We start from the raw sequence: 15325 nt of genomic DNA, 5'->3' as shown, positions 1-15325 counted from the left end.
CAATCCCCAAAGAACCAGAAAGTGATTGAGTTGTACTTTGGATAATATGTCTGTCTTTTAAGCACTGAAAGAGTACATATTTTAAGGTACCAAAGTCATTCAAATTGCCAGTCTTGGCAGAGAAGAAAGCATTCCATTCAACACCTGAGACATATCTGTCCTTTGGAGTTCCTACTATAGGACCTACTATATATAGGCCTACTGTGTCTGATTGAATCATGCAAAGATGAATCATAGCAGTTTCTCATTTCTTTATTTTCTCATTTTGTTAGTCGTCTGATGCCCTTATTGCACCTACAGTCAACGTAGAGTAAACATTCAATCTTGTTCAAATCAAATTGCTTAGGGACAACACAAGCATCCATGTTCCTCACCAGAACTAATTGCTTTTGAACGCCTAAGGGGAGATGCAGGGACTTGTGGGCTATTATTGACAGTGGAGGATGAATTCATATTAATAGCGTTATACTGTAGAGCATCAGGAGGGTAGTGGAGAATGTAAAGGTCTCTAATTAGTTTCAGTATTGATGGAATATTCTGCATTAAGATCTGACACAATGCCTTGGCTGTGATAGATAGACACTGGCATTTTGGCTAAAACATTTGCAGCATTTAGCTGAGCAAATTTGGAATGAATATGCCCAATCATTCTCTCCATATATTAGCAACAACAATACTGTATGTAACGGTTGGTTTATTAGTGTTGTGCTGTAAATCGACTGCAGGGAAAGATGAGGGAACAAGGAAGTTGTTGAGGCAGCGTTTATTGATTTGGCTTCGGACTCTGTCTCAGCCCCCTGACCAGACCACTTTGAACACAGCTGTAATCTTTGCCTCTAACCAGACTAGCGTGAGGAATGAACACCTCGGCGTGATGGAATGCTTGTGTCAGCGGTTCACAATATGTGCTTTATGGGACAATACAATTCTCAGGAGAGCATACTGTCCAATGTTGAAATGATTGTGGTGTCCGGAATTACTTTTCAAAAATACATGTTTGTCCTTGGGTGGAAATCGTCAATCATGAAGATTGCAGTGCTAATGGTTTGGTTTAACAGTGCTGGGAGAGGCAGGAGCAGAAAACCAAGATCCTCTATCCTCAGACAGTCATATTTGATTCATATTCTCTAAATGTCTCATGTTCTCACAGTAATAGCGAAGCTGGGATGCATTCAAATGAGCTGTGGCTGGTGTCATGTGATGCTATCTCTAACTGCTGCGACCACGGTAGGAGGAGACCATGGCCTGATGGGAGTCTAATCTCTAAACTCTCGTGCAAATCACAAATCATAATCCCAGAACAGAGCAACAAGGGATAGGTACAGGCAAAGGGCAACCAACAATAAACACACCATCTGCTTAAATGAAAACGGCTATATTTGAATTCTCCCCGAAGATTTTACGACATTGGATGATGAACAGTGAAAGTCTTTCCTTTTCCTCTCGCTTCTGAGTTTCTTTCACGGTATGCAGGGCTGTAGCCGTGTCTAGGTTCATGTCAACTAGAGTATGTGGATATGTAGAATGTATTCCTCTCAGTTTTCAGTTATGGCTTTCTCCTCTCATATATTCTCCCTCCCTGCAAAAGCACAGTCTCTGTGCCTGTTACTCCACGTGTTAATAAAAGCCTTGACTGGGGCTGTTGCGGTGACCGTATTACCGCCACACCGGTGGTCAAGAGTCACAAAGGCAGTCAAATTCCACATGACCGTTTAGTCACAGTAATTAGGCTTCTCTATGCTCTGACGCTGCTGATGGTCATTAGTAGCCTACCAAACTTGCTAACTGCCTGGTACTCAGCACTCTATTGTCCCTCTAATTACTCTGATATCAATGCAAATGTGTTTGAAAATCTAATCAAACACTTCAAGAGAGCCCATGAGCTCATGTTGCACAACATTTCTACAGGCTATGCAACTGCTAGCGAAAACAGAGTGATGGCCGCTAATAAAAAGATGAGGATCCCATCAGCTTTCTATAGGCTAGGCCTACTATATTCATTTCTCAACTTTCCTAATATTAAGCACATTGCTTCTCTTTACAACAGGAGTACAGCCTACCTGGCTCGCATGAAAATTAACCACAGGAAAAGCATCCTCCATTCGCTATTTAAGTGCATAAAGTTCCCTCAGCGCTCACAACAAGCAACATCTGACAAAGGTCCCTCTACTTCTATTCGAGGTGAAAATTATGAATCAGACACCTTATTGATAGCAACAGCTCCTGGAATCAGAAGTTTTATGGACTCAATGGAGGAACGTAGTCAGAGAAATGCTGATGAATGTCTTGCTTGAGCTGTGCATGCAACTGATTCACATCTGATTCACAGAGGCAATGTGTATTGGAAGAGATTTCAGAATGTTCTTCGCCCAGCATACACCCCTCCAACCAGACATGCTTTATATACTAATTTGCTGGCTGTAGAGTTCAACAGAGCTCAAGTGAAGGTCAAGCAAATCATAGAAAAATCAGACTGTATTGCAATCATCTCTGATGGGTGGTTGAATGTTCGTGGGAAAGGAATAATTAACTACATCATCTCCACACCTCAACCAGTATTCTACGACAGCACAGACACAAGGGACAACAGACACATTGCAGATGAGCTGAAGGCAGTCATCAGTGACCTTGGACCAAAGAAGATGTTTGTACTGATGGCAGACAATGCTGCGAACATGAAGACTGCTTTGTCTAAGAGGAGTCCTACCCTCACATCACACCCATTGGCTGTGCTTCTCATGCATTGAATCTGCTCCTCAAGGACATCATGGCACTGAAAACAATGGATACACTCTAGAAGAGAGCCAAGGAAATGGTTAGGTATGTGAAGGGTCATCAAGTTATAGCAACAATCTACTTCACCAAGCAAAGTGAGAAAAATATTATTTTGGTGTTGTCATCATGTTTGACAATCTCCTGGAGGGGAAGGAGTCTCTCCAAGAAATGGCCATATCACAGTCTGCCGATATGGACAGCCCCATCAAGAGGATCCTCCCAGATGATGCATTTTGGGAGAGAGTGGTAAGCAGCCTGCAACTCCTGAAATCTATCGCAGTAGCCATTGCACAGATTGAGGGAGACAATGCCATCCTGTCTGATGTTCAGACTCTGCTTGCAGATTTAAGAGAAGAAATCTGTACTGCCCTGCCCACTTCACTGTTGCTCCAAGCAGATGAAACTGCAGTTCTGAAATGCATCAAAAAGAGTGAAGACTTCTGCCTGAAGCCCATACACACCACAGCGTACATGTTGGACCTCAAGTATGCTGGCAAGAGCACCCTGTCTGGTGCAGAGATCAACAAGGCCTATGGTGTCATCACTACTGTGTTTCACCACCTTGGCCTGGATGAGGGCAAGGTTCTTGGCAGTCTGGCGAAGTACACTTCCAAACAAGGGCTTTGGGATGGAGATGCAATATGGCAGTCGTGCCAACATATCTCATCAACCATCTGGTTCAAGGGATTTGTGGATCTGAGGCTCTTTCCCTGTTGCCTCCATCATCCTCCAAATCCCACAAACATCAGCCACCTCAGAGCGCAACTGGTCCATGTTTGGGAACATACACACCAAAACACACAACAGGCTGACCATTACAAGGGTTGAAAAATTGGTGGCCATCTGGGCAAATTTTAGGCTTTTTGAGCCTGACAACGACCCATCCTCAACAAGGTTGGAAAGTGACAGTGAAGATGAGGCCGCAGAGTCTGATGTTTAAGAGGTGGACATTGAGGAGGCCCAGGGAGAATAATAATAATAATAATAATATATGCCATTTAGCAGACGCTTTTATCCAAAGCAACTTACAGTCATGTGTGCATACATTCTACGTATGGGTGGTCCCAGGGATTGAACCCACTACCCTGGCGTTACAAGCGCCATGCTCTACCAACTGAGCTACAGAGGACCACTAAGACATGGAAGCCTGAGAGGAAGACAACCAAAGCTTTCTTTTCTAGACTATCATTTAACAGATGTATGTTGAAAAGGTTTTTGGGAGATGCGATGGATCATTGGGGATCATTCAATATTCCCTTTTGTTGTTCAGTGAAATCATCCCATGAGAAGAGTCAACTCATTTAATTAAAGTTCAATTCGTAACTAAATAGTTTCTAAAATTTCTATTGGAAGGATTTAATAATTTGCAATTATGTCTACGTATAAAAAGGTTTATGTTTCTGTATCCATATGATATGGTAAATATTTCCAATGCAAAAAACATCTACATTTAAAGGTATTAATATTAATTTGCGTATTCCCGCTAATTCCCATATATTCCCGTTAATATCCACGGAAAGTTTCCATCTCTGAATATTCCCCAAAATGTGCAAACCTAGTGACAATATTAGCCTATCACTTGTCAATTATGTTATCACTTGTGAATGATGCCCAGCATAAGAAACAAAGCCTTATTTTTGTGAATTTTTAGAATCATAGTCGCACACCTCATGTAGCCTAGCCCATAGGTCTATATGTTTTAATAAGGTTAATATCACAACTACAGTGGACAAAGAACTTTTTTAAATGAAGCACATTAATTAAGGGGTGTAGAGCCTAACTGGCATACATAAGCAGGTCGTGAGTTTCACGTTTGGGCAAGAACATTTTCACCATAAAAATGCACATTTATAATAAAAGCATTACATGCATAATTGCATTTGCGGTCACTTTTGATAATGGGGTTTTCCGCTAATGGCACATTCGCGCGTATAGCCTTCTACAATGTGTGCATTGATGCACGTATAATGTGAAGAAATAGCCTAATAGTTTATCAACATTTTAAGGTAAATGTTCTGACCTGTTGTGTCAACCACATTGCATATGAAGGTGTTTTGATGCTAGTGGTTGTATTAATTTGTGATCTATTGCATCAACAACTGTCCCAGACTTATGTTTGGAATATTTATTTCTCGCCCAGAATAGAATAGGTCAATTTTTATACTATGGGAGAATAGTAGATTGACATAGGCTAAAAAAATTAAATGTGGACAGGTCTTCCAATATGCACCACGGAATTGGATAAGGACGCGCGCAGTTGAGTCCCGGATGTGTCTGTCTTCATTTGTAGCCTGAGAAAGACCTGATCACGTGACGGAGAGCCATGTGAGTGAGAGGGCTTCCGATAGCGCAGCACGCTCAGAGGGAGAAGGGCACAACGCAGCACTCCGGGCCGCAAAATGCTTTTTTGGGGGGGGGTGCCACAAAAAAGCACTAAGTAAGGCCACAAAGGGAATGCCTGCGTGAAATTCGATGCGTTATCAAGTGCTTGTCAAATTGTGAATGAGAGACTATTGGAGTGTGCACAGCCTGCGCAAAAAAACCCAAGCAGAGCTCATGCCTTTCAAGCGACTTTTTCCAAATCATCATTAGATTCTCATCATGCGGCCTTACAATGTATTAAAAGTCAAAACATGTAGCCCAACGTTTGTAGAACAACTGAATTTACATAACTCTAAATTAAGCATATAGAAGTACCTATTTCTTCGATAACCGCTCAATACAGATTATCCGCATGTGCGCTCTCCCTCAAATCTTTTGGAGACTTTATTTCTATTTTTATTCAGCTTTGTTCAAATTGTATTCCTCATACTATAAAATAATATAAAATAATTATCCGGAATTATAAACAAATATTGTCTGCTAAAGGAACTAGTGTAGCCCACAGCCATTTGGCATAGCCACATCAGGACCTAACATATGGACAACTCAGTATGCTATTCTGTTCTTCTGAAATAGACTACATTTTCTTCATATCATGCTTCTTTAGACCTGCCTAAAATAAATCATGGATTTATTGTGAAAGTATAGGCTATATTACATGGATGTATTGTGTGGAAGCCAGGAGATGCTAAATATGTTTATGTTAATTAATGATCGATCAATTACCTGTGAGACCGACAGTTATTTGCTTGACAATCACCGGCTGACGAAATTTCTTCACTGCCATAGCCCTAGTCTTGACAGAGTCATTTGCATGATTTGTTTCACGTGGTCTACATTGATATTGTTCTCAGGATTGTTTACTTTAGCAAATGCTAAATTGAAACCCTGCATACGAAGTATTGCTGCGCAGCAAAAGGTGTGTGTGTGTGTGTGTGCGTGTGCCTCCAGAGAGAGATCATTCCTGGTTGTCAGGGTAATGATTCATATTTCAGTGGCACGAAATGGGAAGGATTAATTATGTCGTTATTTGTGATGACTCCCTCTGCCTGCTTCTGTGACAGTGACGTCATGTATTCGGTGTTGTTTCTGTAAATGTATGGCCAAAATGTTTTTATATCTACTCTATTCTGTGTTTGGCTGTTATTGTTCCGAGACAATATTATATTCATTGTATGTTATTCATCTGTTTTGTTCCTTGGTTGTTTATCTTGTCTAGTTTGTTTGGTTTCTAGAGGATTGCTCCATATTGCTGCAGCATAAGGCACATCTAGACACAATCTCAGGCCAAAGGCAATCGAGGGGCTAAATAAAAGCCTGGACTTTACTAATTAATCCATATTTCTCAAAAGCTTAGAACACATGGTAATGGTGGTGTGTGTGTGCTTCTCTCTTCCACACTCTATGCTTCTCTCTCTCTCTTTATCACTCTACCTCTCTCTCGCTGCTAGCTCCAACACCCAGGGGCCGTATAATTGTGTACAGTGCGTTCAGAAAGTATTCAGACCCCTTGGCTTTTTCCACATTTTGTTAGGTTACAGATTACAATCGTTTTTTCCCCTAATCAATCTACACACAATACCCCATAATGATAAAGCAAAGAAAGTTTTTTATACATTTTTACATAAGTATTCAGACCCTTTACTAAGTACTTTGTTGAAGCACCTTTCTCAGTGTTTACAGCCTTGAGTCTTCTTGGGTATGACGCTACAAGCTTGGCACACTTGTATTTGGGGAGTTTCTTCTCTGCAGATCCTCTCAAGCTCTGTTAGGTTTGATGGGGAACGTCGCTGCACATCTATTTTCAGGACTCTCCAGAGATGTCCGATCGGGTTCAAGTCCGAGCTCTGGCTGGGCCACTCAAGGACATTCAGAGACTTGTCCCTGATGCCACTCCTACATTGTCTTGGCTGTGTGCTTAGGGTCGTTGTCCTGCTGGAAGGTGAACCAGGTTTTCATGAAGGATCTCTCTGTACTTTGCTCCGTTCATCTTTCCCTCGATCCTGACTAGTCTCCCAGTCCCTGCCGCTGAAAAACATCCCCACAGCATGATGCTGCCACCACCATGTTTCACCGTAGGGATGGTGCCAGGTTTCCAAAGAGTTCAATCTTGGCTTCATCAGACAAGAGAATCGTGTTTCTCATGGTCTGAGAGTAGTCCTTTAGGTGCCTTTTGGCAAACTCCAAGCAGGCTGTTATGTGCCTTTTACTGAGGAGTGGCTTCCGTCTGGCCACACTACCATAAAGGCCTGATTGGTGGTTGTCCTTCTGCAGAGATGGTTTTCCTTCTGGAATGTTCTCCCATCTCCACAGAGGAACTCTGGAGCTCTGTCAGAGTGACCATGGAGTTCTTGGTCAACTCCCTGACCAAGGTCCTTCTCCCCCGATTGCTCAGTTTGGCCGGGTGGCCAGCTCTAGGAAGAGTCTTGGTGATTCCAAACTTCTTCCATTTAAGAATGATGCATACTACTGTGTTCTTGGGGACCTTCAATGCTGCATAAATGTTTTGGTACCCTTCCCCAGATCTGTGTCTTGACACAATCCTGTCTCGGAGCTCCACGGACAATTCCTTCAAGCTCATGGCTTGCTTTTTGCTCTTACATTCACTGTCAACTTTGAGACCTTATATAGACGTGTGTGCCTTTCCAAATAATGTTCAGTCAATTGAATTTACCACCGGTAAGTTGTAGAAACATCTCATGATGATCAATTGCAACAGGATGCAGCTGAGCTCAGTTTCGAGTCTCATAGCAAAGGGTCTGAGTACTTATGTAAAGGTATTTCTGCTTTTTTTTCTCTCTTTAAAAAAAAATATATGCCCAATTTCGTGGTATCCAATTGTTAGTAGTTACAATCTTGCCTCATCACTACATCACTACAACTCCCGTAAGGGCTCGGGAGAGACGAAGGTCGAAAGCCATGCGTCCTCCGAAACACAACCCAACCAAGCTGCACTGCTTCTTAACACAGTGCACATCCAAACCGGAAGCCAGCCGCACCAATGTGTCGGAGGAAACACTGTGCACCTGGCGACCTGGTTAGCGTGCAATGCGCCCAGCCCGCCACAGGAGTCGCTAGTGCACAATGAGACAAGGATATTCCTACCGGCCAAACCCTTCCTAACCTTGACGACGCTAGGCCAATTGTGCGTCGCCCCACGGACCTCTCGGTCGCGGCCGGCTGCGACAGAGCCTGGGCGCGAACCCAGAGTCTCTGGTGGCACAGCTAGCACTGCGATGCAGTGCCCTAGACCACTGCGCCACCCGGGAGGCCTCTGCGTTTTATTTTTCATACATACGCAAACATTTTTAAACCTGTTTTCACTTTGTCATTATGGGGTATTGTTGTGTTGATTGATGGGAAAAAAATGTAATCAATTTTAGAATAAGGCTGTAATGTAACAAAGTGTGGAAAAAGTCAAGGGGTCTGAATACATTTCAGATGCACCGTATGGTGTGGTAATCGTGTTCACCCAGGGAAGGGGCTGCTGCCCACTGCAGGCTGGCCAGAGAGGGGGACCAACATGGGCATAATGAATGCCCAGACTCTGGAGACTGACATGGTGCTTCGGCATCCTGAGGGGCTGCCCTGAGAGGAAAGGAATCTACCGTATCTCTGCTCTGTATCTATTGAGCGGTCTGAATGTAAATCTTAAACAGACGTTTAATAATATATCATATCTGTGTTTGTTTTGAGATCAGAAGACTGATAGTGATGACAAGGCTTTTATGACCAGAGGGACTTGAGATGTTATTTCTGCTACTCCCATGACGCCCAGCCTCTTAGCATGTTTAAGAAGGACCCATATTCACCCCCTGGAGCCGAACATAAAACTGAGCCAAAATTGCATCGAAACACACTTATAAATTATCCCAGAGGCATTGCATTGTAAACTAGTGTCTTACATTTTGATGTTAGCAGGTTCCTCTTATGATTTTCAAAGAATGTTTACGGTGGGGACACATTAGATTTATAATGTTGCCTCCTGCTAATGTTCATTATTGCACTGCAGCAGTCTTAGCTGTAACTCTAGGTTATCTCCAATCAGAGACCGATTCGGAGTCCGACCTGGGACAACAGATTAGTGGAGTTTCTGGTCAATCAGCGACATTATCGCTAATCAATCCATTACCTACCAGGGAGAAAAGAGAGCCAGCAGTACTGCTGTACAGACGAGGCTCCCGATTTGGGAACCATTGCAATAGACGGAATCAGTCCACAGAGTAAGTGGCATGTAATCAAGGAGACGACTAGACCAGAAACACCCAATGTCACAGTATTACAGAACATTTCCCATTTACTTTCAGTAGAGTTGTTAGTTGATTACATCAACAGCCCCCTTCCATATATCACTCAGATCAAACAGTCAGTGGCCTTATTAGACTCTATCAAACCCTTGTTGGAACACTATACTATAGACTATGACCTACAGAGAGCTCCGAAAGGTTTGGGACAGTTACATACATAGTCCCCCCATTATAGGGGACCAGAAGTATTGGGACAAATTCACTTATGTATTAAAGTAATACAAATTGAGTATTTGGTCCCATATTCTTAGCACACAATGATTACATCAAGCTTGTGACTCTACAAACGTGTTGGATGCATTTGCAGTTTGTTTTGGTTGTGTTTCAGATTATTTGTGCCCAATAGAAATGAATGGTAAATAATTTATTGTGTCATTATGGAGCCACTTTTATTGTAAAGAAGAATAGAATATGTTATTGATAATCCTAAATGAATCGTGAGTAATGACGCACAAATATCATACCCTCCAAAAATGCTAACCTTCCCTGTTATTGTAATGGTGGCATCCACATTAATGTAGAAGTGTTTATAAACATATTCTATTGTTATTTACAATAAATGTGCCTCCAAAATGACACTACATTATTTACCATTCATTTATATTGGGCAACAACATGAGCTGTAACACAACCATAAGAATCAGCAAAAGGATTCCAACAAATGTTTTGAGTCACAAACTTGACACCCTCAAATTAAAGCTGACAATCTGCACTTTAACCTCGTCATTTCAAATCCAAAGTACTGGAGTACAGAGCCAAAACAACAACACAAATGGTCACTTCCCCAATACTTTTGGAGCTCACTTGTATGTGTCATGTTGACATACACTGAATATACAAAACATTAAGAACACCTGCTATTTCCGTGACATAGACTGAGACCAGGTGAATCCAGGTGAAAGCTACAATCCCTTATTGATGTCACTTGTTTGGGGCGCAACTCAATATAAGGAAGGTGTTCCTAATGCTTGGTGTGCTCAGTGTATGTGTGTTGTAATATGCATGATGTATACATTGCATAAAGCTCCATTGACACGCATCATTGGAGCTTCTGGCCTTTACATTTTTAGATGCACTGTGTGCATTTGGCCTGTTTTAGTATTCACTGTGTACTGCGGTGTAAACACAACGGACCGGTTTGTAACTCCAGTGTCACTTTCTGCCTCTCACAACCTCTAATTAGGGTCAGTAGCCATGTATGTCCGTAAATCCATGTCTGCGAAGCCATGTCGGCAGCCTCTTGGTTGGTTTTGTATGTATCAAAACAGGGATTATCCCAGAATGTTTAAGTAATGTGACGTAATACAGAAGAAACGTTCTGCATGTTTGTTTTTTTCTAGGAATATGTTTTTGCTGTGTATCTCTCAAATGTAGAAAACATGGCTGGTTGAAATATGGTTGTTTTGACCTCGTTCAAGTCAACTCAATCGCAGAATGGTGTTACCACCCTGTCTTTTAATAAGGTGATCTTTTTTTGATTGTCACATGGCAGGTTACCGCTGGTTCTAGGATGTGACTCTTAATAGATGTTCACCAGGAATAGAAATAGACAGTAGGCTTTCTGCTTTCAAATGCTCATTACCTCATCCTCTGCCAAATGCTTTTCGTTATTTTCCTCATTCTTAACTTGAGTTTCTAGACATTAATGTAGTTATCACTGTATCACTCAGTGCTCCAATTCTACTTACCAAAAATATAAACGCAACATGCAACAATTTCAAAGATTTGACTGAGTTACAGGTCATAAGGAAATCAGTCAATTGAAATAAATTCATTAGGCCCTAATCTATGGATATCACATGACTGGGAATACAGATCTGTTGGTCACAGATACCTTTAAAAAAAAGGAGGGGCGTGGGTCAGAAAACCAGTCAGTATCTGGTGACCACCATTTGCCTCATGCAGCGTGACACATCTCCTTTGTATAGAGTTGATCAGGCTGTTGATTGTGGGCTGTGGAATTTTGTCCCACTCTTCAATTAGTGTGTGAAATTGCTGGATATTGGCGAGAACTGGAACACTGTCGTACACGTCTATCCAGAGCATTCCCGAACATGCTCAATGGGTGACATGTCTGGTGAGTATGCAGGCCATGGAAGAACTGGGACATTTTCAGCTTCCAGAAATTGTGTACAGATCCTTGCGACATGGGGCTGTGCATTATCATGCTGAAACATGAAGTGATGACAGCAGATGCATTTTACGAAAATGGGCCTCAAGATCTCATCATCTCCATGCATTCAAATTGGCCTCGATAAAATGCAATTGTGTTTGTTGTCCGTAGCTTATGCCTGCCAATACCATAACCCCACCACCACTATGGAGCACTCTGTTCACAATATTGACATCAGCAACCCGCTCACCCACACAACACCATACACGAGATCTGCGGTTGTGAGGCCGGTTTGACGTACTGCCAAATTCTCTAAAACGACGTTGGAGGGGGCTTATGGTAGAGAAATTAACATTAAATTCTCTGGCAACAGATCTGGTGGACATTCCTGCAGTCAACATGCCAATTATACGCTCCCTCAAAACATGAGACATCTGTGGTATTATGTTGTGTGACAAAACTGCACATTTTACTGTCCCCCACACAAGGTGCACCTGTGTAATGATCATGCTGTTTAATCAGCTTCTTGATATGCCACACCTGTCAGGTGGATAGATTATCAGGGAAGTAAACAAATTTGTGCACACAATTTGAGAGAAATAAGCTTGGAACATGGAACATTTCTGGGATCTTTTATTTCAGCTCATGAAACATGGGACCAACACGTTACATGTTGCGTTTATATTTTTGTTCAGTATACATGTGGGGGGAATATGTCCTTTTACTTTTGTACCATGAGATCTGTCAGTAGATCATGAGCAGACCTCAAGGCAGCCTGTTGGAAACTCAGAACATTGCTATTACAATGCCCTCAATGTGTTCATCTTATCAGACAGAGATTATTTAGGTTTGTTTGTTGGAGGCAGCAGGTAGCCTAGCGGTTAGAGCATTGGGTCAGTAACTGAAATGTCTCTAGTTTGAGTCCCAGAGCCTACACAATGTGCCCTTGAGCAAGGCACTTAACCCTAATTGCTCAAGATTGCTGTTAATAATGGCCGACCCTGGCCAAGACCCCACTCTCAGGGGGAGTTGGATATGCAAAAAAAAATGTCTCTAATTTAGACGTGTATTAGTACACATTTCTGAAATAGGACCAAGATAAGCAATTTCTCAGTTGACTGAGTCTATGTGTCTGCTCCAGTTTTCAGGGCTCTACCTCCTGTCCTTCATCATCATTGTGCTGGGTCTGGTCCTCTACACCTCTTCCTCTACCTACGTGGCCCAGGACCCGCGCATCTACAAGCAGTTCCGCAACGCCGGCCACCCCATTACGGACACGCCCACTCTGGGGCCCCTGGAACCCTCGGTGACCTATACCAGCCTGAGGCAGGAGATAGAGGAGGAGCCTCGCATCAGGGTGGCCTGAGGGGCTGGAGATTATCATCCACTACACCGCCTCCCAGATTCTGTACAGAGAGAATGATAATGATCACTGAATGACAAAGATATAATCATGTAGCAAACTAGCAAAAGTACACTGTGATCACAAACTGTGAATAGATAGCAGTGACTATTTCAGATTGAGGATTTGTTTCATGTATAGAAATATACTGTTCCCCCATCACATTCCCTCTTACTGTGCATTGGACATGTTTAAAAAGGTTTTGTGTTAAAGGCTTGTGTAAATGGTGACTTGTTTCTTTTTTTACATCAGCACAGAACTTTATTGGATTTTAAGGATGTGAATTTGAGCTGTGGGTCTAGCTCTCCCATTGACTTTATTCCAGTGTTGTATTGTTCCCTCAGAGATAAGATGAAGTAATACACAGACTTACCACGAGTCAGTGCCTTACAATGTATTACTGTTGTGTGTGTGAGCTGCACATTTATAAATGGCCCCTTCCTTGTAAGCCCAGAATTGTCTGAAGACATTGGATACTGTGGCCCCTCAATTTAAATGAATACATTCTATTTAGAGCACTGTGGACTGCTTCTCTGCATTACATTTAGTCTGCCCTTACAACTACTTACTAAACCACACATATATCCAACTTTCCATGTTGGAGACATTATCTCCCGAGGCCAGTGGGCATAAAGACAAATATATCAGGATTCCTAATGAAGCGAAGTGATTATTGTACATTTGTTTCATTGTTCATACGTACACCGAACTCGAGTTGATAGAGAAAATAATGTGATGATCACAATGCACATGTCATTCCAGAATTGTGATGTTCTGTTTTACTGATTGTCCAGCTGTTGGATTGTATTTTGTGTTTGCTTTTTATTCCCTGCTGGATTTTATCCAAAGCACATTAATGGAACGATTTGGAATATATTTCTTTCAAAGTAATATTATCCTTTGTTTTGTATTCTATTTGATGTTGGTGCATTGGAGCCCTTGCTGTCAGAAGTGTTGCTTAAAATAAAAGTATCTTGGTCTGAAACGCAGAGAAATGGAAATATCACACCACTCAAAACATGGTGAAGATTTGTGGCAAGTAAACACATACAGGAACACTATTTACAACTGAAGATTGGCGAGAGTGGTTGTGCAGATTCACATGCTGTCACTGGGTCAGATAACCACCTCCACAATTCATTACTGAGTGCAGGTCCCCACCTACAACCATGAAAGAGCAGGTCATGTTGAAACAGATACTCGTTCGCTTTCATCATATTCTGGAACATTGTGTAACGTTCATTTTTGCCAGAATGTAATTTGGTCATAGGGACCAGATTGCAATATCTTAAATCATAGGGTTTTTCCTAAACTTGATATGATAAAGTGGGTCTGCACATACAGTATGCATCAGGATGTAATGCCAAAATCTATTTATATGGAACATGCATGGATCTCTTACTTTGCATTGCACTTCGAATACAAGTCACAACCTTAACATTGCCAAAAGTTTAAAGGAAAGGTTGCTGTCTTGTGTAAGGCCTAAACGGGCTTCAATATTCTTTAGATGTGTTGGTACTTAGGCTGTACTTTGCTTAAATCACCTAGATGAATTAAAATAGTAACATACTGATGACATATTGTACCCAATGGGTAGGCCTAAACCTTCAACTGAAACTTAAGTCCTCATATAGCAGTGGCATATGATGTAAACAGAGAGAAATCTGCAGTCATTTACCATTTTGATATTTGCATGTTCTAGGTGGATTGGCTGTGGTAATGTCTATTAACTGTAAATTGTTTTCAAATAAAAGACTTTGTCAAACAGAGATTGAGAGAACTGTGTGATTTATACAAACTTCCTCCTGATGATGATGATCACCACGCAATTGGTTGAAAATTGTTTTAACTAATGTAGCTAAATGGTAACATGCTGAACAGCTGCTCTTGATTTCGATTCGATTTTTGGAATAGCCTATTCGTCTTTTGGTACACTATACTATACTACCGTTCAAAAGTTTGGGGTCACTTAGAAATGTCCTTGTTTTTGAAAGAAAAGCTTTTTTTTTGTCCATTAAAATAACATCAAGTTGATGTCAGATGTCAAGTCAGAAATACAGCGTAGACATTAATCTTGTAAATGACTATTGTAGCTGGAAACGGCAGATTTTCTATGGAATATCTACATAGGCATAGAGAGGCCCATTATCAGCAACCATCACTCCTGTGTTCCAATGGCACGTTGTGTTAGCTCATCCAAGTTTATCATTTTAAAAGCCTAATTGATCATTAGCAAACCCTTTTGCAATTATGTTAGCACAGCTGAAAACGGTTCATAGGACAGGCTTAAGAATGTTATTTACAAAATACTTTTGCATATATAGTGTATGTTGACAGTGTATAGTG

At 41.6% G+C, this 15325-nt stretch overlaps 1 protein-coding gene across 1 annotated transcript in view; it reads left to right on the top strand.

Moving 5' to 3' along the window:
* The window catches only part of slc35f1 (solute carrier family 35 member F1), a 118603-nt gene extending 103853 nt beyond the window's left edge, over positions 1 to 14750 (top strand). The window contains exon 8 of the mRNA XM_046299329.1: positions 12719 to 14750. Coding sequence (XP_046155285.1) covers positions 12719 to 12943 — 225 coding nt within the window. The 3' untranslated portion in view covers positions 12944 to 14750. The remainder of the gene's footprint in view (positions 1 to 12718) is intronic.
* The last annotated feature ends 575 nt before the right edge of the window (positions 14751 to 15325 follow it).

This window comes from Oncorhynchus gorbuscha, linkage group LG14 (assembly GCF_021184085.1).
Source record: "Oncorhynchus gorbuscha isolate QuinsamMale2020 ecotype Even-year linkage group LG14, OgorEven_v1.0, whole genome shotgun sequence".
Lineage (NCBI taxonomy): Eukaryota > Metazoa > Chordata > Actinopteri > Salmoniformes > Salmonidae > Oncorhynchus > Oncorhynchus gorbuscha.
The sequence above is the reverse complement of the archived record's forward strand: the minus strand, read 5'-3'. Positions and strand labels throughout refer to the sequence as shown.